Raw genomic sequence first — 24369 nt, 5'->3', positions numbered from 1 at the left:
TTTTTTTTTTTTTTTTTTTTTTTTTTTTGGCGAGGCAATTGGGGTTAAGTGACTTGCCCTGAGTCACACAGCTAGTAAGTGTTATGTATCTGAGGCCACATTTGAACTCAGGTCCTCCTGACTTCAGGGCCGGTGCTCTATCCACTGCGCCACCTAGCTGCCCCCAGAAATGTTCTTCACCACCCACCAGAGTGAGTGGTTTTGTTTCCTTTGGAAGGTTAAGGAAGGAAGAGAAATAGAGTGCTGTTTGATGTTACGGTTTTACCTGATTCTGTCAATGATTAATAGGACCCTATTTGCTCTGCAGGCTCTGTGTGTGTGTGTGGGGGAAGTCAGGATGCAAACAACTCGGAAAAATGCTTTTTAATTTACTGCTCCCCTCCCTGAGGATGAGGGGCAGCTAGGTAGCACAGTGGATCGAGCACTAGACCCGGAGTCAGGAAGACTCATCTTCCTGAGTTCAAATGTGGCCTCAGACACTTACTAGCTGTGTGACCCTGGGCAAGTCACTTCACCCTCTTTGCCTCAGTTTCCTCATCTGTAAAATGAGCCGGAGAAGGAAATGGCAAACCACTCCAGTATCTCCGCCAAGAAAATCCCAAGTGGTGTCATGGTCAAACACGACTGAAAAACAAGTAGACGAACAGGAGCTGTCCATGTCCTGGAGGCAGCCCTGTCCTGGGTGTTTGCTTTCCCTGGGGGCACAGATGTGTCCAGGTTGGCCAAAGGATTAAGAAACAAGAACGAGATTAGAGAATTCATCCAGGCCTTTGTCTTTCTGTTAGGGAGGCACCTGGGCAGTGTAATGTGGAGAGTGCTAGATCTGGGGTCAGGAAGACTTGGGTTCAAATTCTACCTCAGACACTTAGTTATGTGGCCCTGGGCAGGCCATTTAATCTTTCTCAGCCTCAATTATTTCATCTGTAGTAGGAATAATAATAGCACCTACCTCCCAGGGTGGTTGTGAGGATCAGATGAGATAATATTTATAAAGTACTTAGCACAATGCCTGGCACATAGAAATTATTAAAATGCTAGCTATTATTACTATAAATTACTGCTACTGCTGCTGCTGCTGCAACTACTGTCATCGCTACTTCTGCAGCTCCTGCTACTTGTAGTAGATTCAATAGATCCTGGAGGTAACTTTTTTTTTTTTTTGGCTTTTTGGTGAGGCGATCAGGGTTAAGTGATTTGCCCAGGGTCACACAGCTAGTAAGTGTTAAGTGTCTAAGGCTGGATTTGAACTCAGGTTCTCCTGAATCCAAGGCCAGAGCTCTATTCACTGCGCCACCTAGCTGCCCCTGGAGGTAACTTTTGGAATCAATTGAGTGGTACCAAAGTCAGACCTGTTCTGTAGGAAAAATTCTTTGGCAGCTGGGAGTGGGGAGATATTTGAATCGAGGAGGCCATTTAGGAGGCAACATGAAAGGTGTTATGAAGATACAAATGACAAAATTTGACAATAGAACAGATATGTGAGTTGAGTATGAGTTAGGGTGGTAATCACACTGAGATTGTGAACCTGGGTGACTAGGACAATGGCTGTACCCTCCACAGGGCAAGTTAGGAAGAAGGAAAGGCTTTTGGGGTAAGATAGTGAGTTTTCTTTTGCAAATGTTGAGTATAGGATGCCTAACCCTCCAACTGAAGGCTTGTGTGTCTCAAGACCTCATCACCAACACCAACACTGTCTTCCGTTTACCTAAATGCAATAAAACTATGAATGCACCCTCACAGCCAACATTGGCATTTAATAGACTATGTCCTTGTAAGGAGAAGAAACAAACAGGATGGAGAGTAACAAAGGTGATGTGTGGTGCAGAGTGTTGGACCAATCATTTGCATTCAACAAAAATGGCGGCCCCAAAGCATGGAGACTATCAAAAGACTCAATGTCAACAGCTTCTTGGAGCTGAAATGGTTTCTTGCCAACTTGGAGGGAAAGCGAAGCCAACACACAGTTGGCAACAGTCGAGCAGAAAAGGAGTGGGCAGCTTTCAGAGATTTGGTATGCAATGCTGCATTTACTTATCTGGGCTCGAACACTCACAAACATCAAGACTGGTTTGACAGAAATGATGGGGAAATTCAGAAGCTGCTAAATGAAAAAATGAGAACTCCACAGGGTTTACCAGCAGGATAGTTTATCCATCTCTAAGAAAGGCAGCCTTTAACACTGTCAGAAGTAAAGTGCCAGCGAAGCTTAGAGAGATACTCAGCATGAAGGCAGATGAAATTCTGTTTTACACTAATAGTAAAAATCCAAAGTGCTTTTATGATGCCCTATTTATGAGCCAAAGCCCCATGGTGGCTCTCAACTATTTGGCACTGACAGATAATGGAACCACTGCATTACATTCATGTACCACAACTCGTTTAACCAAATTACTGGCCACTTTGGTCTCCAGCTCTTTGCTGCTACAAAAAGAGCTGCTAGATATTTTTTCCTATACGAGAGCTTCAGTTTCAATCTTTGACATCCGTAGGGAATTGCCTACCAGGGTCAAAAGTTATGGGCATTTTGATCACTGTCTTGACCTAAGTCCAAACTGCTTCCAAGAATAGTTGGACCACCAACAGTGTATTAATCTGTTTCTTTCTCCACAACCTCTCCAACATTGATTTTTCCCATCTTTTGTCATCGATGGCAATTTGCTGGGTTGTGAAATTAGACCTCAAAGCTGTCTATGTATTTCTCTAATTATTAATGATTCAGATCAGTCTTTCATATTATTGTTAATTATTTTTCAATTTATTTTTGAGAACTATTTGTTCCTGTCTTTTGACTGCTAATCGGTCAGGGAATAATAACTCTTGAAGGCCTATTCAGGATGTCCCAAAATATCTTAGTGTGGTTTTAAACTTTAACCCCGTCAATAGCTGAAAACTGCACCAAGACTTTTGGAACACTATTTTGTGTTTAGCTACCTATATATCTAGGATTTAATATGTATAGCTCTAATTGGGGCTATTTGATGCAAAGATATTTTTCCCCTTCAAATGACAGCCTTTATTTTTATCCAGTTGCATTGATTTTTTAGTTTCATATAATTGAGATGATGTGGTTTAACTTTTGTGCCTGTCTTATCCTTTCTTTGGTTAAGAATTCTTATTATGAAACCCTATGGCTATGAAAGATATTTGGTTTGCCTTTCTTCTAATTTTTTTTGGGGGGGTGATGTGACCTTCAATAATCCAATTGCGCTTCAAATTCAAGTTTATACGCCATACTGTCTGGTGATTTTCATGGGTTGTTTCATTTCTATGAAGATGACATGACACTTCCTTCCTCCCAAGTCTCTTATATCAAATATAAAAGTCTCCTCATCACCAGCCTCCTGTTACCATTTCTACTTGGCTTTCCCATCTCAAACTCAACATGTCTGAGACAGGATCTATCATTTTTCTTCTTAACCTTTGTTTAAGGCACCAGAATTTTTTTTTTTTTGGACTTTAACACATTTTATTCATTCCTTTAAAGAATCGGTTTCTACTTAAACCAAAAATAATGCTTTTTTTTTTAATCTGTAGTGAACTTCAACAAACTGATATAGATAATAAGTCTAAATAGTCCATTAGAAAAACTCAATGTTGCACAATGGATAAAGAACTAACCTGCTATCAGTAAGATCTGGGTTTAAGCCCAGCCCCTAACACATAATGACTTTGTGACCCTGAACAAATAATTGAATAGGGCCTCCAGGAAACTGGAAGACTACATTGTAGTCTTCATCTGCTGTAGAAGAGAGAATTTCCTACATGCACGTTCCCTAAACCAATGCAATCCTAGGTAAAGATATGAAACGAACCAGCAAGCAAAAGTATCTCATTTTGGTTTGCAGAATATTTAAGGATCATACTGTCTTCCCTGAAACAGTTTTCTTCATGAAGCATTTATTTTTCCTGTTCTGTTGTTTTTCATATTTATTTCCCATTCCTTCTCCGGATACAAACACGCATTCTCATTGTGCATAATTCTTGCCCATTTTTTTCTCACAAAGATTTACATCACAATAAGGAATTTTGTTCTTTTTTTCAAAGCATTTCCATGGTAGATTGGTCCCAGCATGTAGCTAAGTGTTTGGCACATAGTAAATACTTCACAAAATTTTGTTGATTGATTGTTGCTACTGAAGTATCTGGAATGTCTACCTATTACCTCTCATTCTTTTTTTTTTCCTAAACTTTATTTTTTAATTAATTAATTAATTTTTAGTTTTCAACATTCACTTCCACAAGATTTTGAGTTCCAAATTTTCTCCCCATCTCTCCCCTCCCCCCACCCTAAGACACTGGGCATTCTGATTCCCCCTTACCCCAATCTGCCCTCCCTTCTATCACCCCCCCTTCTCTTCTCCCCTTCCCCTTCTATTTTCCTGTAGGGCAGGATGGATTTCTATACCCCATTGTAAGGCACCAGAATTCTTGTAGTCTTTGCAGTTCTTGCCAATTCAGTTTTATCCTCGCCATTTCTCATATCTGTTTCTCTTGCTTCTATCCCCTCGCATGGCCACTAGTCCAGCTCAGGTCCTCGTTACCTCCCAATTGGATTCAAATAGGGCTTCTTGCTTCCAGGTTTTCTCCTCTGCAACCTGTCCTCTACACATTGGCCACAATAATCTTGCTAAGATACCAGTGCATTATCATGTCACTGAAGGTCACAAGCTTTCAGGGGCTCCCCCTGCCTCAAAAATGAAATGTAAACTCATTCTGATAATGCCCTAACATCTGACTCCAACTTACCTTTTTAGACTTAATCCATATTATTCCTCTATATATAAGATAGCCTATTGGCTCTTCCCAGACTCCACATTCCATTCCTATAGAGTCATGCAAATGTTCCATCCACTCACCCTTTCTTCTTTTCCACCTCTGAAGATTCCCTAGCTTCATTCAATGCTCTGCTCGGTCACCACCTCCTATGTGAAACCTTTCCTGGTGACTGATTTCTCCTGAAGTTGTTAGTGATTACTTATGCCTTCCTGACATTACCTTGCATTTATTTCTCTGTGTACAGGATGTATCCTCCCAGAAGGATGTAAGCTTCTTGAAGACAGAAAGTATTTCCTTTTTCTCTTGTTTCCTCAGTGTCTAGCTAGCACCTAACAGACACTTGCTTGTGGGATTGGATTTTCTATGAAATTAAGACATTCTGCTTCTGACACCTGTTGGGAAAAGGCTGGAAGAGAGAAGGACTTGAGATAAATAAGGAGAAGGAAATTGTGAAGGAGATTTGCAAGGCTTGCAAAGTGCTTCACGAAGATCTCTTCTTGTCCCCATAACCCTATGAGATGGGTGCTTTTATTATACCTATTTATTAACATAAAAATAATAAATAGCTAACATTTATATAGCACTTACTATGTGCCAGGTACTGTGCTAAGTGCTTCCCAAATACCTCATTTTGCCCTCCTAACCCTATGAGGCAGGTGCTTTTATTATTCCCATTTTAATAACAACAACAACAATAATGAATAGCTAACATTTATATAGGAGGCAGCTAGGTGGCTTGATGGATAGAGTGCTGGGCCTAAAGTCAGGAGGACTTAAGTTCAAATATGACCTCATATACTTACTAGCTGCATGATCCTGGGCAAGTCACTTAACATCTGCCTTAATCCACTGGAGAAGGAAATGGCAAACCACTTTTTTTTCAGGGAAACTAGGTGGTACAGGGGAAAGAGCGCCAGGCCTGGAGTCAGGAAGACTCATCTTCCTGAGTTCAGATCTGGCTTCAGACATGTCCTAGCTGTGTCACTCTGGGCAAGTCACTCAACCCTGTTTGCCTCAGTCTCCTCATCTGTAAAATGAACTGGAGAAGCAAATGGCAAATCACTCTGGTATCTCTGCCAAGAAAACCCCAAATGGGATCACAGAGAGTCAGACAAGATCGGAAAATGATTGAACAACAACAAAACAGTGAACGTTTATATAGCACTTACTATGTTCCAAGTACTGTGCTAAGTGCTACACAAATATTTCATTTTATACTCACAACCCGAGGGGTGGGTGCCCATTTTTCAGAGGAGAAAACCCTGACAGAATTTAAGTGACTTACCCAGGGCCGCACAGCTAGTAAGTGTCTGAGGCTTGTATTGAACTCACGTCTCCCTGACTTCAGGTCCAGCATGTTGTCCACTGTGTTACCAACACAGATGTCTATGTGACTTCCTCAAGGTCGTAGAAGTGATGAGTGGCAGAGCCAGTTTTTGGGTGCAGGTCTTCTGGATGTGCTCCAAGTAGGGCGTGGCTGCCAAGTTCTTAAGAGGAGTTAAAAGACTGTCCAAGGGTCTTAATGAGGTGCCAGGAAAATGAGGCTGAGAATCTCAGCGGGTGTGGAAAGCAGTGACAATCTGAGTGATGGGTGCATTTCTGCACTGCCAAGGGATACTATCCTCCCAGTCTAGTCTCCTGAGAAGAGTTATCAGGGATAAAGAGTTTGTGTGTGTGTGTGTGTGTGTGTGTGTGTGTGTGAAGGATTTCAGTGGGAGAAATAAAAGGGGGTGGGAGAGAATGCAATCTGAAGCGGCAGAAACTTTGCCTTTATCAGGGGTCAGTTAGCCAATAAACATGCCAGGCCTGTGCTGAACCCTGGAGATGCAAAACCAAATAAAAGCAAAGTCCCTGCTCTCAAGGAGCTTACACAATAACTGGGGAAGATGACCCTAAATGCATGCTGGAGAGGGTGGGGGCAGAAGGTGCCTGGAAATGGGGGCATTCTGGAGAGTCCAGAGAAGTCCCAAAGCAGTGTTGCTGGTGGGAAAGGGGAGGAACCCTGTGTGCTGAGCTGCCTCTTTAGACAAGGAAGACCCGGAGCCTGGGGCCCTCACCTCCAGTCAGTGGATGCAGGCAGATGAGATGGGATGATGGCCCATGGAGGGGGGACAAGAGAAGGGGAAAGGCAGCTGTCCCCTAAGAACCAAAAAACCAAATTTTAGAAACGATAAAGGAAAGTCAGAGGAGCTATCAGAGGGGGGAGATGTTCCAGGGCTCTCTGCCCAGTGTCCTGAGGCAGCTCTGTCCATCCTCTGGACAACGACAAGAGAGACACCTGCCATCTTCGTGCGCATGCATGCAAGACATAACAGAGACTTGCCCAGGGGCACATGGCTAGCCTGAGGCAGGATCCGAACTTGGGTCTTCCTGACAAGTCCAGCACTCAAATTGCTGCTTCACTCAAATTGCTGCTTCACACAACTTGCTGCATCACCCAGGGAGAGGGGATAGAACTGAAATGCAGAATGAATGTGACCAATGTAGGAATTTGGTACGAGCATTTTACTTTTGCTTTTGTTTATGTTCAGTTGGGGGGAAGAGGGAAGGACAGAATGTGCCTGCTAATCAGAAAACATAATAAAATTAAATTGAAAAAATAAGACTCTAACCTTAAAAATGCTTTAGTGTGTATTCTGTATTTCTTGCTCCAACCCTACCTTGGGAGCAGGAATGTTGAGTCAAAAGGCATGAAGCATTTAGTGACTTCTCCCACCAAATCACATTGTTTATAGCAGCTCTTTCTGCAGAGGCAAAGAACTGGAAACCAAGGGTTCCTCTTCATTGAAGAACAGCTGAATAAATTATGGGAAATGAATGTCAGGGGATACTATTGTACTGAAAGAAATGATGAAAAGGATGATTTCAGAGAAACCTGAGATTTGGATAACTTGATGCAGAGGGAACTGGGCAGAATTAGAACAATGTCTACAATAACAACACTGGGCAACTAGGTGGTGCCATAGTGGATAGAACGCAGGGCCTGAAGTCAGGGGAACCTGAGTTCAAATCCAGCCTGAGACACTTATTAGCTGTGTGAGTTGGGCAAGTTACTTCACCCTGTTTGCCTCAGTTTCAACATCTGTAAAATGAGCTGGAGAAGAAATGGGGAACCACCCCATTATCTTTGCCAAGAAAATCCCAACTGGGGTCATGGAGAGTCAAACTAGACTGAACAACAACAACAATAACAACTTTGTAAAGAGAAAAGTTGAAAATTGAAAGACAATCTGGGTACACACAATGATCAGTATATTGACCAACCAAGATTCCTGGCAACTAATAATGCTGCCAACCTCCTACCTGAGAAGTGATCAACTCAAGATCCAGAACTTTGGAAGACAGCCAACGTGTTACTTTGATTTGATTTACAAGGATTTTTTTTCTCCCCCCCCCCCCTTGGGGAAAGCTGGAGGGAGAGAAAATAAATGCTTGTTAATTGAAAATAAAATTTAAAAACAAACCTAGGGAAATGAATAGGTAGTTTTCAGATGAAAAAAATCAAAGCTATCTGTAGGCATATGAAGAAGTGCTCTAAATCACTTTTGATTAGAGAAATGCAAATTTAAACAACTCTGAGGCACTACCTCACACCTGTCAGATTGGCTAATATGCCAAGAAAAGGAAAATGATAAATGTTGGAGAGGATGTGGGAAAACTGAGACACTAATGCATTCTTGGTGGAGTTGTGAACTGATAACAGCCATTCTGGAGAGCAATTTAGAACTATGCCCAAAGGGCAACCAAACTGTGCATACCCTTTGATTTAGCAATATCATTGCTAGGTCTGTGTTCCAAAGAGATCATTAAAAGGGGAAAAGGACCTAAATGTGCAAACATAGAAAAGCCCTTTTCATGGTGACAAAATATTGGAAACTGAAGGGATGCCCATCAATTGGGGAATGGCTGAACAAGTTGTGGTATATGAATGTAATGGCATACTATTGTGCTATAAGAAATAATGAAGAGGTGGATTTCAGAAAAACCTTGAAAGACATATATGAACTGATGCAAAGTGAAATGAGCAGAACCAGAAAAACATTGTACACCAGCATCAGCAACATTGTATGATGATCAACTATGAATGACTCAGCTATTCTCAGCAACACAATGATCTGAGACAATTACAAAGGACTGATGAAGGAAAATGCTGTCCACATCCAGATAAAGAACTGATGGACTCTGAATGCAGATTGAAGCATACTTTTTTCACTTGTTTTTACTCTTTTTTTTTTCCCCTTTTGATCTGTTTCTTCTTTCACAACTGTGACTAATATGGAAATATGTTTTACATGATAGCACATGTATACCCTATATCAAATCGCCTACCACTTTAGGAAGGGGAGGGAGAAAAATTTGGAACTGAAAATCTTGTAAAAATGAATGCTAAAAATTGTCTTGACATGTAATTGGAAAGAAATAAAATACTATTAATAGATAAAAAAATAAAAATAAACCTAGGAATAAGCTGAGGTTAGTGAGGAAAGTTAAGGACAACACAAAGGTTTTTTTTTTTTTTTTCCCTCTATGGAGAAAAGGGCCAATGGGACAAAATCACTGTTTGGGCAGTGGGTAGGTCAATGATAATGGGCAACAGCGAAGGAGAAATGTTTAGTTCAAGTTTATTTGGTTTTCTCTAATGAAGAGAATGATCTTTGCACTGGACATGACAGAAAAAATGTGGCAAATAGGCAGTTGATACCCAAGATAAGTAAAGCTGAGCAGCCAGCTGCCTGCACTAAGTACCTACCGTGGGCCAGGTGCAGTGCTTCGGATAAGCAAAGAAAGGCAGAAACATGCTCAAAGAGCTCACAGTCTAATGGGGAAGGCAACATGCAAACAACTAAGATGTAGACAGGACAAATTGGAGATAATCAGAGGGAGGGCATGGGCATGGAGAAAGGCTTCTTGTAGGAGGTGGGGTTTTAGCCAGGACCTGAAAGAAGACAGGGGAGCCAGGAGGGGCAGATGAGGAGGGAGGGCATTCCAGCTTTCTGGGGGCGAGCCAGAGAAAATGTTTTGAGTCGGGGAGATGGAGTGTCTTGTTTGAAGAAGTCAAGAAGCTGGTGTCACTGATTGTAGAGTGTGTGCAGTGGTATGAGGAGAGGAAAGGTAGAGGCCAGGTTATGAAGGGCTTCCAAAGCTAACAAAAATATATTTTATTCTAGAGGCAATAGGGAGTCACTGGGATTTACTGCTTCAAACAGACTGGAGTGGGGCGAGACTTGCGGCAGAGATCAACCAGCAGGCTCTATTACCATAGTCCAGAGGTAGGGTGATAAGTGTCTGTACCAGGGTAGTGGCCATGTTAGAGGAGAGAAGGGGGCAGTTATGAGAGCCCTTATGAAGGTAGAATTGACAGGAGTTGGCGACAGATTGGATTTGGAGGGGTGGAGAGAGGTGAAAAAGAAGCTGAGGACGACACCTAATTTACAAGGAAGATGGTGGTAGCCTTGACAGTAATTGGGTGGTTGATCGCTGTCCTTTGTTCTCAAAGAGGACCAAAATGGCATCCCAATGTTAGACTCAAGTTACAGTGTGTTCCACCATGGCTGATCAAACCAACTCGAGCTCAGAAGGCTCTACCACAGGTTGGGCACAAATAGAACATAGAAACATTTGGAGTGGAGATGGCTCTAAATTTGTGCATCTCACATTTCTTTTGAGTTACTGCAATTCTGCTTTGCTCATAGGGCATAGCGCCTTCTTTGATGTGGGTATGCTATGCTGAGCGGTTCTGTGCCAGCATCTCCCATGTCACACAATCAATTCCAAAGTTCTCAGAGAGACCTTCAGAGTGTCCTTAGGTCACTTCTTCTGACCTCCACGTGAGCACCTGCCTTGTATGAGTTCTCGATAAAATAGCCTTTTCAGCAAACGTGTGTGTGGCATTTGAGCAACCTTGACAGTAATAGGAAAAGTGTGGAAGAAGGGAGGGTTTGGGGGAAAAGAGAATGGGTGCTGAATTTAAGATATCTTCATGGCATCTCTCCTATCAGTGAACTGAAGTCAACTGGCCCAGATGAGCCATATTCTCAGTCACAAGTGACTGTTGAGCCACTTTTAGTCATATTTGAAAGATCATGGAGAAACCAAAGAGATAGAGGTTATTAGATAAGAAAATAAATCACTGTGATTACACGACATTAAAAAATTTCTGCACAATTAAAATCAATGCATTTAGGATAAGGGAAGTGGCCAAATGGGAAAAAACAAACTTTGTATCAAATTTCTCAGATAAGGATTTGAAATCCAAAATAATAGGTAACATACAGACATATGTATGCATGCACATATAGAAAATAAACATGATATATAATAAAATAAACATTACATACAAACATACACAAAACCAAAATCCATTCCGCAGTAGATAAGTGGCTAAAGGGTGTGAACAGTTCTCAAAAGAATTACAAGCTATTAATAACCATATGAAAGAATGCTCTAAATCACTAATAATAAGAGAAATGCAAATCAAAACAGCCCTGAAGTTTCACCTCACACCCAGCAAATTGGCAAAAATGCCAAAAGACGGGAGTCCTCAATGTTGGAGGGGCTGTGGGAAGACAGGCATATTTATATGTTGTTGGTGGAGGGGTGAGTCCTTACAACTATTTTGGAAAGCAATATGGAATTATGCAAATAAAGGAACTAGAATGTCCAAAGTCTTAGACCCAGAGATTCCATTGCCGGGAATATATACCCCAAGGAGGTTACTGGTAAGAAGATAGAGCCCATATGCACCAAAATGTTTACAGAAGCACTTTTAGTAGCTAAGAGCTGGAAAATGGAGTATGCCCATTGATTGGGGAATGGCTAAACAAGTTGTGGTTATGACTATAATGGAATATTACTGTGCTTTGAGAAGCATGGAAAGACTTTGGTGAACTGATGCAGACCAAAGAAAACAACTGATAAACAACTGACTACAAGTGAATGGAAAAGACAACCATCAGACAATCAAAAGAACAAAGAACAAGCCTGGCCCCAAAAAGGAGACATGAAAAGACAGCCCCAACCTGGTCCTCTACAAAGATGGGAGGGCCACTGGTATGGCATACTGTTCAGACTTTTTCGGTGTATTATTTTGTTGGTTTTTTTCCTTTTCCTTTTTTTTGCCCTTTAAAATAATATTTGTTAGAGGCAGCTAGGTGGTACAGTGGATAGAGCACTGGCCCTGGAATCAGGAGGACCTGAGTTCAAATCCAGTTTTTCAGACACTTACTAGCTGTGTGACCCTGGGCAAGTCACTTAATCCTGATTGCCTTTTAAAAAAAAAAAAGTCTTTGCTACATGTTAACTGCTCTCTGGGAAGGGGAAATGGGAGGGATTCTGGGAGAAATTCTGGTGTTCTAAAAACAAGACAATTCAAATTTAGTTTTAAAAATAACTCATGGAAAATAGAAAGGGTAGCACAGAATAGGAAAAAGGCAAATGTCCCAGTTTAAAAAAAAAAGTGAATAGTCTATAAACTATAGAAGGAAAGGAAGAAGTATCAAACACCTACTATGTGGTCAGCACTATACTAAATACTACCAATATTACTCCATTTTCTAGAAAAATTCTAGAAAAGGAAGCAGTGCTAACTAGGGTCCAATTGTCATTAAATCACTCTTGCCTAACTTTTTTTCTCAGTTACTAAAACTAGTATGTCAGGGAAATATCATAGTTTACCTAGATTTTAGCAAAGCATTTGACAAAATGACATAGATAAAGGCCTAAGCGGCATGCTTTTCCAATGGATAAATGAGAAAGCTGGGAGGAAAGGCTTATACGCTGTGTAACAGGGTCCCAAAACACACTGCCAAGTGCCAGTGATGGGCCATATCTGTTCAACATAGTCTCCCACTTGGGCATCAGAAAAATCTGTCACATGAAGGAAGATGGGGGAGGTGAGGTTAGGACTTTGTTGATAAAAGATCCCAGGGTTTTAGTACATGTTAACATCGCAGATAAAAAACAGGTAGACATAGGGCTGGAAGGGACCTAAGAGGTCCTTCTTGGGCTCTACTCAGGCCACAGTTGGATTACTGGTTTCATTTCCAGTGAATTATTTCCTTTTTATCCAGTGCCTAACAGCTTCTTTTGTACAGGCTTATTAGCATACTGTTCTCTCTCCCACTCCCCCACTGGACTGTAGGCTCCTTGAGGGCAGGGACTGTCTTTCGGCTCTTTCTGCATCCTCAGCACTTAGCATAGTGCCTGGCACAAAGTAGGTGTTTATTAAATGTTTATTGGTTGCTTTTCAGTTTAGGAAGGGCGTTGATGAGCTCCAGTGGGACCTGAAGAGGGCAGCCAGGACGGTAAACGGCTCCGAGTTCATGTCAGGAGGTTCAGTGGCAGGAACTCTGGGGATGTTTAGCCTGGAGGAGAGAACTCAGGTGGGAACATGCTAGGTCTTCAAGTTCTTATAAAGGGCTACATGTGGGAAGGGGCTTAGGTTTGGTCGGCTGGCCCCAGGGGAAGGGCTAGGAGCACCAGAGGCAGCTTTAAGCTAACAGCGAGGGCTGGCTCACCGACGGAGGCCTTCCCACAGATGCTGGCGACCTCAGAACAGTTCCCACTCAGCCAGAGCACTGCGCAAACGCAGCCTCCTTTGTCCTCACAAGATGCCGTTCCTGCCCACTCCGAGCATCTGTAATGTGAGGTCAAGTCACTGATCAAATGGTAACAACCTAATAATGACCAGCATGAGCCTTCAGAAGCCCACTCCTCAACCCCCCAATCGTGGACTCAATTACAGCAACATCATTTCTTACAAAAAGCTTTATTTAAACCTGTTCAGGAGGTATGACAAGGTGACGGTGATTCCGTGTTTCCACAACGATACAAGAGGCGTGAGTGCCTGAGGCGAATGAACACTGGAGTGAGGTAACAAGGGCCGGCTCGGGGACCCTGGCCCACTGCCAAGCCCAGAGTAGGCATTTCCTCGTGAGGTCACCCACCCCAGAAAATCTAAATTCCCTTCAGAAATAAAAGCTTTGCTAAATGGCCGGCACCTGCTGGAGCCTTCCATGATCATCTGGTTTTGAGATCTCAGCTACACGGGTTCCCAGAGTCACCGGTCACCTTAGGCCCGACTGGACGATTAAAAGCAAGTCCAAGCAACACCCAGACCTAGAAGAAATGGTGCACTGGTCGGCCCTCTGGACAGCCTGGCCGCAGCTGGGATGGGTCCCTGAGGGGCCCTCTTCACATGATCCACACCCAAGTGTTGGCAATTAAAAAAAGAAAATGCCCTTACAAGCCTGTGTCATCGCATCTCTACTATATGCATCCCCCCACCCCAGAAATTTTGGGTTTAAAACACAGCATGCTCAGTGTGCATGAGGGCCAGGGCCAGAGCTTCCTGTGCAAGTTTGCCGCCAGCCAAAGAGGGGCAGACCTACCGTCTGCACTGACCGTCGCATCCATGGACAAGTGACGCAAAAGTCACTGGTAAGGAGAGCCCCTATCGTCGGGCCAGCTACCTGAGACAGAGCAGCCCACAACTGGGGTCTGGGCTGAGCTTATTCAAATTTTTTAGGATGGTGCCTGGTGCCTGTTAGAGCGTCTGTCTCCGACCGTGCACACAGGTTCCCTGATGCTTTGGGCTGCGGCCAATCTTCTGCGCCTTCCTTTACGCCCTCCCCATCACGGTAAATGCCAGAAGGTTTTATGGTCAGTCAGTGGCCACAGCGGCCGGCCTGGCTCCTCAGGAGCTGCCTTGCCAAAAGGAGATCTTCAAGCAGGGCGAGTGGAAAAAGAGCGTGGAATGAAGACCGTGTGGGGTAGTTCCTGTGGTGCGAAGCTGCAGATGGGTCAGGTCATGCCGCGCCATCCTCTCTGCTGCTCCCCAGTGCCCGCAGCCTCCCGGGGGCTTCATATCGGCTTGTACAGCAAGGTGGTGACGTACTTTTTCTTGTAGCGGTGGGTGGCGCTGAGCACCATCACGCCGTCCTTGATGGAGAGGGCGTACAGGTGGTTCAGCATGACGTGGTTGGGCTCAGGCAATAAAGCCGGGTCACACTGTGGGAATGCAAAGGGGAAAGCCACATCAGACCTCACAAGGGTCTGGGTGGGAAAGGGGCATGCTTTCTCCTCCCTGGCCCAGAGAGCAGAATAAAGAGGGGAGACAGAGAGAGAGAGGGGAAAGGAGAGAGAGTGAGTGCATGAGAGAGAGGAGGGAAGGGGAGAGAGAAGGAGAGGGAGAGACAGAGAGAAGGGGGAAAGAGAGAGAGAAAGAGGAGGAGAGACACAGAGGAGAGAGAAAGAAGACATGAGAAGAGGAGAGGAGAGGGAAGGCTGGAAACCCCTTCTCTTTAAACGACCTCTGAAATGACTGAAATGTCTCTTATTCAGAAAAGTGGCCAGGGAATGTGGACAGCAGGGTGACTGCTGTCCTTTATGCCATGGACATCATGGGGGTGGAACACAGAAGAATAGGCCCTGGCCGGCTTTAAACTTTTAGGCTTCCGCTCTCTCACACGCTGGAGGAACATGTGCTAAGGAGGGTGTCGGAACAGCAGCTAGCAGGGAAAGTAGGGCAGCAGGCACCGAAGTTCGGACCCACTTGTGCGGTGTGTCCAACATCAACTTTCCACCAAGGAAAAACCCTCCCAACACTGGCCTCTCACCTGGAGAGAAAGCAGACTTTTTCAGGGCAAGGTCCAAAGTGAAAGAAATCGCCCTGCTTCTTCCTTCCTCTCAGGGGCAGTTTTGGTGACTTTCACCTCTGTGGGACCCGGGAAAAGTCAACAAAACCCTGGGTTCTTGACTCCCAATCTGGAAGATGCCGTGCTAAGTGCACAGGCTAGCTCTGGATGCGTCAGAGACCAGTCTCATCTCACAAGGTGGACTCAGCTAGACAACTAAACTAGTAACACTTCTTCCTAACAAATTGCAGGGTTGCCCCGAATGATGAGCGAGGCCCCTTAAATCTCGGACGAACTGGGAGACAAGCTTGTCTTCTTGGTGACGGTGGTGGGCAGAGAAGGGCGAGGGGTCTCCTGATACTATCACCCTTCTGGCTCCAGGGCTGTGGGGCACAACTTATTCCAAGGACAGAAAGGCCAGGTTATTTCCACACAGTTAAACATACAAAAAGAGAGTTGAGTTGAATAACAGGAGTTATCCCGCAAAATGAAAACAAAAAAGGTGGAATAAATGTCTTGTATCTGGCAGCTAAGCGGCCCTTGGCTGCTGGAGTGCCTTAGTTGACCTGCTTCTCTGCCAGGGGAGTCTGAAGAGAATGGAAACCCCCAGCCCTGCACTAGGCACAGAGCAGGAGGCCAACCAGCGGGCAAGAAGCAAAGCTTCTGTACTCACCGAGATGCCAGTGTCCTTGTTCAGGATGACCTGGAGCAGGTGTGGGGGAAGGATGGGGGGGGTTTTGAAACGTTCCTCTGGTTTACAAGCATAGGGCTCCTGATGGTAGGGTCCTGGCGGCGAACTTGACAGCTCTGCCCAGAAGAATGTGATAGAAAGACATTTAATTTAAAAAGCTGATATTTAGGAGAAAAGCTCATCTAACTGATAGTTCCACTGGAGGATTGGGTCTTTCCTTGCCTTCTCTACACCACAGAGTTAAAGGGAACGAAGGTTCCCAAAGAACCAGGAGAGAGCCCTTTAGACTTTGGTTAAGGGATCGACATACATTTCAGAAGTGGCCGCTGAGGCCCTGGCGTCAGGGCACAGATGGCAATGGAGTGGGCCAGGCAGCTGCCACCCTCCCTACTCGGGCGGATCACGACCTGGGCTCCTTCTGGGGAGCTCCAGCAAACCCTCTGGTGAGATTCAGGCAGAAACCCCCAAGCCAGAGGTGCCAGCTGTGGCACCAAGGTGGCCACTACTGTCAGTGCATTTGAAAACTTTTCTTCTATAGAAGACTTTATGAAATGCTTCTTTTTGTTCTTGTATTCGATGTTGTTCTAAGATAATCTGGATGACCTCTGAGGCCCTCCCCTCCCACCAGGGATTCTGTGGTGCCACCGAGGCGCCCTGTCGTCAGGGGACGATACCACGGCCTCGTCACCACCACCCTTCCACCTCTGAGTGGGAACGGGGCCATGCCGATTGTCAGGGTCAGGCCTGACGCATCATCCTCCTCTGTAAGCAGAGCGCCAATTCACTTCCTTGGGAGCTTGCTCATACTCGTATAACCTCACCACAAGCACAGCAACGAGACGCCAAAAAAGGCATTAAGTATAGAAAACTGAGCAGAAGAGAGGGGAGAGCGCTGAGAACCCAAAAGGTTTGCTGAACACTGGTTAAGGCAATCAATATTGAGAATATTTCACTGGAGGTAAGGAATTTTAAATTACGTCACCTAGTAAGTATAGGGGGCAGATTTAGGGGAGCCCCTCCACAGAAATCAGAGCAAGCAAGCCGCTATTTGCATAGATGAGAAATAATGAGCAGCCGTTTCCATTTCAGTCATAAATGCCTTCCGACCTGGATAGTTGCTATTTCTTAGGCTTTCAAGTCCTGTTTGAAATCACACTAATTAGCTACACTTTCTCTCACCAGAGGCCACTGCAATTTTCAGATTCAATGAAAATAACAGGAGCCCACGATGACAGATCCTAATGATTATGATTCATCCAAAGCATAAGAGTTAAACACAGTACAAACTCACTCCTAGGGAGACGAGTTGCTGGAAGAAGCTGGCTCAGTAAGTGATCCCCATCATTGGCTAAAACCCCCACGCAGGGAGGGGAAAGGCAGTTTGTGTAACGACTCAATTGCACACACCTCCAAGCCTGAACTTATAGGTTCTATTTGTGTTCCGAGGTCATTTGCCACCCGTGAAGAGAGCCTGAGAATGCGGCACACAAACAGTCTCCATGCAAACAATCTCCTGGGCACTCCTATACACGAGGCTGCCGTGGTTCCAGGTGGCCAGACGCGTGGGAGTCACATCCGGCCCCAGAACCTGTCCTAGCCATTGTTAGGCAGGAAAAGTTATGCTTCACCAGCTTTTTTCCTGGGACAGGCAATTTCCTGTTCCCCATAGCAATTCTGAAGCTACTAATTTACAACCCAAATAAGGCCAGCTTAAGTGAGTGGCCTGGAAACCGGAATCCCCCAGTCCCCCTCAGACACACATTGGTTGCCCAGGTCACCCACCCTGGTTGCTCAGCTCCAGCCCCAGCCGGCGGCGGCGGTAGCAGCAGCAGCAGCAGGCTGGGGGGCCCATCCTGAGGGTCAGTCTCTTCAGTCTTGTCCCCAGCTTGAGACTGACCACTACTACTAGTGCTTAGTGTCTGCTTTTATTGGGCCAGGTCTCCAGGGTGTAGTGAACAGAGAGATAATAAGAGAACAGAAATGAGAGTGAATCAGCACTAACACTAGTTTGAGAGTCAAAGGAAACAGGTTCATACTTTGGTTTTTGAGCTTAATGGTTGAATGACTGTAGGGAAGTCATTTCACTTTCCTGGGCCTCAGTTTCCTCTTTGGCACAAAAAAGGGCTGAGCCAGAGATTGGTCACAAAGCCTTTTCCAGCTCTAAATCCTATGATCACAAACAAAATAATTACCAGTCAAAGCAGGGTGGATTTCAGCAAGTGACCACACCCATTCTTTGAGTGTTCAATGTTCCCTGCATCTTGGGCACAAACCTAGGACTGAAGCTCAAAAACAAACCAGACGGCCCTTGGCTACATGGCTGCGTTCTCGAGCTCCCCCCTCCACGCGTGGAGCAGAAAAGAACCAGGCTCCTACCGGACACATCGGAGCACTTCTGGGAATCCACCATTAAAGCGTCAAACACTTCGAAGTCAGTTTTCTTCACCTGAATGACGTTGTTAATTGTGCCAAGCTGGCTGGTCACTACTGGCTGGGAAGAGATAGACAGATAGAAATCACAAAGTGGAAGGTCTGCTTTAGAGGACATGGAATCACAGCTGTGTGTCCTCATCTACTGGCTAAACCATTGGCTTGTCTTAATCGGTGCCGTCACCCGGCTCAGCCAAGGAGGGAAGCCTTGGCCACGGCAGCCTGAGGACTGGGGGCTTTGGGCGCAGAAGCCTATAGGGAAATGTCTGGTTCTCAGAGTGAAGCCATCTAGAAAGGAAGGAAATCGTACCTCAGAGGCATCGTAGGTCCACTGACCGTCCACAAAGAACTTGTACTGATGTTCTCCTTCTGGCAAATCCAGGATCGCTACAAAGTTGTTGTGGCTGTGAGGTCAAAGGAAGCAAATGATTTTGGTTGGCTTCATCACCCCCTGCAGCTCCCCCACTTGTAAAAAGAAAATGCTCTCGGTGGCTTTACAGAACCACCCTTGCAAAAGAAATGAAGAGCACCCCCATCCAAAAGAAATCTCGGCTGTGGCAAGGATGGCATTTTTAGGAAGCTCAAGACCATTCAGTACAGTGTTTTCAACACAGATCAGAGCCGCAGGACCTAGCAGAGGGTCCAAAGCACCAGACACCATTCCTAACACACAAACACCACGAATGAGATGCCTTAATTTATGTATTTCGTTTGGGGACTGCCAGACACTGCCAGATGCCAGAATCTGTCTTCTCCTGCACCTGCCTGAAAGGCAGCGAGAGCACCCAGTGCTGAAGAGGGCCACACATGGGAAGACCGTGCTCCAGCTGGACAGCCAGACTCGCCAGGATGACGGGGGTGGGGCAGGACTCATGGCCAGTTTGGTTGGAAGAGAGCAGCATGAATATAGAAACCAGTTTAGGAAAAGGGTCCCGCACCAAGAGGCCATTTCCATCCTCTTCTCTCAAGGCCACATGGGACCCCTTATGTCATGAATCTGACTGGGTCAACCACTATTTTTCTCTCCTGACATCACAAAGGCCATGGTTCCCATTAGAGAATGTTTTTTTATACACAACTGAAGTCAGAATCTACTGGGTCAGTGCAGGCCACAGAAAGCCTTCTTGGATCCCTGATGACTACTATTTGCCAGAAGCCTTTTTTTCACTTTTCTAGGAGCCGTCCTAGTTGAAGAATATATGTTCCTATATCCAAGTGAAAGAAGTTATGAATGTTTAGGGAACAGGAAGTGTTCCTCTAAATACAAAGACGTTATTCCTAAGCAGAGTTGGCTGGACCCCAGAAACCTGGGTGTGACCTCAATTACCACACAAGCTATTTTCCTGCTCAGTCTCTTCAGCCAAAGCTGGCATTTACAGAGTTCCATCAAAAAAACAAGTAAGTCAACTTCCACAGAATTCAAATATAAAAACTGCCCGGAATACCTTCTTGTGAGTGGTAGTTTTGTCCAGTTATTGAAGGATCCAGATAAATAAACCTCTTTTCCTCCCCCTGTCCATCGAAACACAGTCGGACGAGCTTGGGTGGGAGTTCTGTCGTTCACTTCTAGATCATGCTGCCACGCAAGGAACTCCTCCTTTTCTGGAGCCTAGAAGCATAGGAATTTAGAGCTTGTTAAGTCCCCTACTAAAAGCAATACCAAGCAAAGAGAGTTTTTCTACTTTTCCTAAGGGAAAACACTTGGAACAGTTTGAAAAGAGAGACCAATCCCAAGACTGGTTTAATTATTGCCAATTTACTATCCTAAGTGAGATTTATGGGACACAAATTTATCAGTTACTATCCTAGAGCCATCAACTCATAAAAAATATTGGTTATGCAATACACCAAGGAGTTTAAGGTAAAAAAGTTCAGAAAACTTTTGAGTCACAAAGGGTAGGTAAGAGGTTTTAAAAAAAAAAAGGACAACTGTTTTGCAGACTATTCACTTAATATTTTAACTAAGCAACTAGCAACTGCTTTTATACCTCTTACACTGGACTGTCAGCAGCCCAGAGAAATCTGAAACTGCAGAAATTTTGGGCTGCGAATGTGCTCAGAGACTCCCAAGGAAATCAGCTATCAATCATTGCTAAATGAGGAGGTAGCTTTGGCTAACAGTTATTTGACAGAGGTCTTTGACTTCCAATTAACACCTAGGACCTTTTAAAAGAGAATAGAAACACTTCTCCTTTGTAGCGAGTAACTGCTAAATGAGTTTTGTACCATACTACTAAATGGGCACAGGATATAAAGCAGCAGGTCTTCAGTCAGGAAGCCCTGAATTTAAATTCAGCCTCTGACACTTACTTGCTGTGCTACCCTGGGCAAGTCACTTAAGCTCGTTTGCTTCAGTATCCTCACCTGTAAAATAAGCTGCAGAAGAAAATGGCAAACCACTCCAGCATCTTTGCCAAGAAAATTCAAAATGAGGTCAGGAAGAGTCAGACATGACTGAAACGGCTGAATAACAACTACTCAACGGACAGAACTTTGTTCTATTTAAAAAGCAAAACCAAAAAACGTTTCCACATCTCTTTCCCCCCACTCCTAGTACTGGGTAGCTGGGATGTCGGGATGTTGCTTTTAAATGGCTCATCCTCCCCTTCCTCCACTGGAATGAGAACAAACTTAGAAGCTCCACGGGGAGACAAGCACGGATTTAGAGCCAGAAGAGCCAAGGTTCTAACCGTGCCTCAGAGGCTTTACTAGATGGGTGACCATGGGCAAGTGACAACCTCTCTTAGGCCGTTTCCTAATACGTAAAATGGAGAAATACCCCCTGGTTGTGCCTCTCTCACAGACAGGGTTATCGTGAGACCACGAGGACATACTGGGCATGCTGAAAACCTTCAAGGAATAGATTTCAAACTGTGATAAGCAGACTCCAAGCTAGGGAATGTGGAAATAAGCAATTAGGGTTAGCCCAGTAATCGAGAAATGTACAAGGCTGAGGTGGGAAGGAACTCTAACTCCTAAGAGGCAAGTGGTACAGGTGTTTTCTACAATTTCTAGAAGAGAGAATTCAAGTTTAGTGGCACAGACTTCCCATCACCCTGCTGGTAAATGGGCCTAGAACTTCGATCTTCTACCTTCAGGTGCAGTGTTCTTTCTATTACCCCTACGCAGCCTCTACCCAATGGTTCTAAAGAATAATTAGGGCATATGAAGGGTATAGAGGTAGTTGGATGCCAACAGAGTACATATATTTAAATACTAAATTCATCCCCTTTCCTCAGGCTTACTTTTCCATCAGCCTCCTTACACTGTATGAAAAGAGCTGCTAGTTTAGGATATACTGGATTTGGTATCAGTTGCCAAAGCCACAAAATGTCACCATCACCTTGAAGATGTCACAGCAGAGTTGGCAGGGAATGACTTTGAACAAGGGCATAAAGGGGCACTTTGATTAGTCTTTGAAGAGCTAGGAGTTCAGAACTCTAAATGGAAAAACAAAAAGCTACATGGAAAAACTTCACTCCTACTTGCCTTTTCAAGAAGCAAATTAATTTTTCTTGGTTCTCTTTTCTAGAAAAAAATATTTTCTTTAAGTTTTATTTTATTCTGAACTAAACAAACAGAACGGACATATGTATATACATGGGAGAACACAAAAAGAGGATCGACTGCACCTGAAATTTTGGGCCCCAATTATGTACAACTTGTTTTTCTTTTAAGTACAGAACAAAATCTACCTGGGTAGCCTCAAAGCTGTCCTCCTTGTCTGGCCTTCTTTCTGTTCTTTTCTCTCCGTTGAACCAAAAAGATACCTCAGTGACCCTCTTTTCTTTCAATAGTAAAAAGGTTTTCAAGTAGAAATAAGGTACCACAGATAGCCTTGTAAGCCTGTTGCTAAGTTAATAAATAGCGAGACCTAAGACAATAAAGTCAACAAAGGAACTTGTTTGCAAAGAGAAGGCATGGAGATGTGAAACTGATTTTACAAAGTAGCCCAGACTGGCTCAGTAACTGCTAGCTTTACCATCTTAATTAAGCAAGAGTCTGCAAATCCGTCCCAGGGCTGTCTAGTGGCCTTTGTGGTGGTAACTGTTCCTGTTCCCTCCGGGTGACTTTTTTTTCCCATCCCAGTAATTACATCTACCTCCTTTGATTGCTAAGAGCTCCTGTGTCCCTTGCATTCTGTGAATTTTCCCAGCCCGGTAGAGACAGGTGGGGGAGGCAGAGCTTTGGCGGGATCCCCAAGGAGATGGGAGCCCAAAGTGGACAAGAAGTGGAAGGACCGGCTCTTCTCTGTACCTTGATCTCTTCGGAGTGGAAGAGGTCGGCATCCTCGGGGCTGTCCATCATGATCTTGGGCCTCTCCCCCCCCTCCTTGGTGGTGATGGCTCCCCCGGTGCTGTCTCGACGGTGGGTCTTGTGGCCCCCCTGCCGCTCTATGCTGGCCCTCTCGCTGCTTGTGTTGCCCATGGTGAGAGTCTGGGGGACACAGAGAGACCAGGAGGTGGGCACTTACCCCTAGGGGTCTCATGGTGTGGGGGGAGGGGCTGGGAGGGTGGTTACAGGGGAAGGTCCTCTCATAGCTGGGGGGCAGGGAGGGTCACAAGGAGGGGCGGTTTGACCCTGGGGAAAGGGGGAGGGTGGTTCCATACCGAGGGGCTAGCCCCTCACCCCAAGGGGGCACGCGGACCCACATCAGAAGCAGGGCTCTCACTCTGGGGGGGGCAGACTCGGGGGGGGACCCCAGCACTAATGAGATTCACCCCAAGGCTGGGACCTGGATGCATAACACGGCAGGAGGGAGATGGGGGGGGGCTGACACGGACATGTCACACACGGGGTAGGGAAACACACCCTGGGGGCATCTTGACACTGACTGGGGACCACGGGGGGGGGCGCTGGTCACACCAACGGGACGGGGGTCCTGACACTAACAGGTCACACGTGGGCGAGGGAAACCCACTGACCCCCCCCCGACGCGGGGGGGGGGGCGTCCTGACTCTGACTAGGGACCACCGGGGGGAGGGGCCTGACACTCACGTGCGTGTCACACCCAAACTGATGGTGACCCACACTCACACGCGCAGGCCCCTCACACTGACAGGGGCACACGCGCACACACAGACACGTGCGAACACACACGTACACACACGGCGGGACCTCAACACCGACGTGTCACATAAAGAGGACGCTCGCGAGGCGGAGAGAGGGAAGGCCGCGGGCCCTGGGGCCCCGCGTCCCTCCTCCGGCTCTTTACCTGTTCCTGCCGCTGCCGCTGTCGCTGCCGCCTCTAGAACCGAAAAAGCCCCCGCCAGACTACGAGGCGACGTCTTCTTCCCGTTGAGCAACTTCCGCTTCCTGTCTCTCCGTGGGTCTTCCAAGCCACAAAGAGCTACAGCGGCGGAAGGCTTGCGACGGCCCCGAGCCGCCACTTCCGTTTCCGGCTGTGAGACGCCCTAAGGCGGTACCGGGGGAGGGTAGGGCGAGCAACATAGCACTTCTGCTTCCGTTTTAGGGAGGAGGGGGAAGCTGCGTGAGGGCGGGGGCGGAAGCTGCGCGAGGGCGGGGGCGGAAGCTGCGCGAGGGCGGGGGCGGAAGCTGCGCGAGGGCGGGGGCGGAAGCTGCGCGAGGGCGGGGGCGGGGTGAAGAGTGGGGCTCCTTATCAGGCCTGCGCAGTCCTGCAGTCCAGAGGCAGGTCCCGGAGTGAGCCTCTGAGCCTGCGCACAGATACGTTCCCGCCGCCTTTACCCAGATGTCTCTCACATTTCTACAGGAGCGCCGTTACGTGGCGCTGCGCATAGAACTCTGGGCGTGGAATCAGAACAAGTGTGAGTTCGAATCCACGTTCAGACCTTCACCCAGCATTGTGACCCTGGGCAG

At 45.8% G+C, this 24369-nt stretch overlaps 1 protein-coding gene across 1 annotated transcript; it reads right to left on the bottom strand.

The window, feature by feature from the left end:
• Window positions 1–13524: 13524 nt before the first annotated feature.
• On the bottom strand, window positions 13525–23938 carry PRKAB1 (protein kinase AMP-activated non-catalytic subunit beta 1). Its single transcript, XM_027865009.1, has 7 exons — window positions 23747–23938; window positions 22789–22968; window positions 19977–20140; window positions 18842–18935; window positions 18478–18592; window positions 16084–16217; window positions 13525–14784 (listed from the first exon to the last, which is right to left on the bottom strand). Exons 2-7 carry the CDS (start codon window positions 22957–22959, stop codon window positions 14638–14640), a joined length of 825 nt encoding a protein of 274 aa, XP_027720810.1. The 5' UTR covers window positions 22960–22968; window positions 23747–23938; the 3' UTR covers window positions 13525–14637.
• Between the last annotated feature and the right edge of the window lie 431 nt (window positions 23939–24369).

The sequence above is a fragment of the Vombatus ursinus genome, unplaced genomic scaffold (genome assembly GCF_900497805.2).
Source record: "Vombatus ursinus unplaced genomic scaffold, bare-nosed wombat genome assembly UNPS02001287.1, whole genome shotgun sequence".
NCBI lineage: Eukaryota > Metazoa > Chordata > Mammalia > Diprotodontia > Vombatidae > Vombatus > Vombatus ursinus.
This window is presented reverse-complemented; position numbering and strand designations above follow the sequence as displayed.

Excerpts from the sequence above, each read along its gene's own strand:
- PRKAB1 (XM_027865009.1), bottom strand. The coding sequence starts at position 22,959 with ATGGGCAACACAAGCAGCGAGAGGGCCAGCATAGAGCGGCAGGGGGGC. Across the intron at positions 18,936-19,976 it reads AAACTACCACTCACAAGAAG|CCACAACAACTTTGTAGCGA; the intron begins GTATTCCGGGCA and ends TTGACCTCACAG. Across the intron at positions 16,218-18,477 it reads GAAGTGCTCCGATGTGTCCG|AGCTGTCAAGTTCGCCGCCA; the intron begins GTAGGAGCCTGG and ends TCTTCTGGGCAG.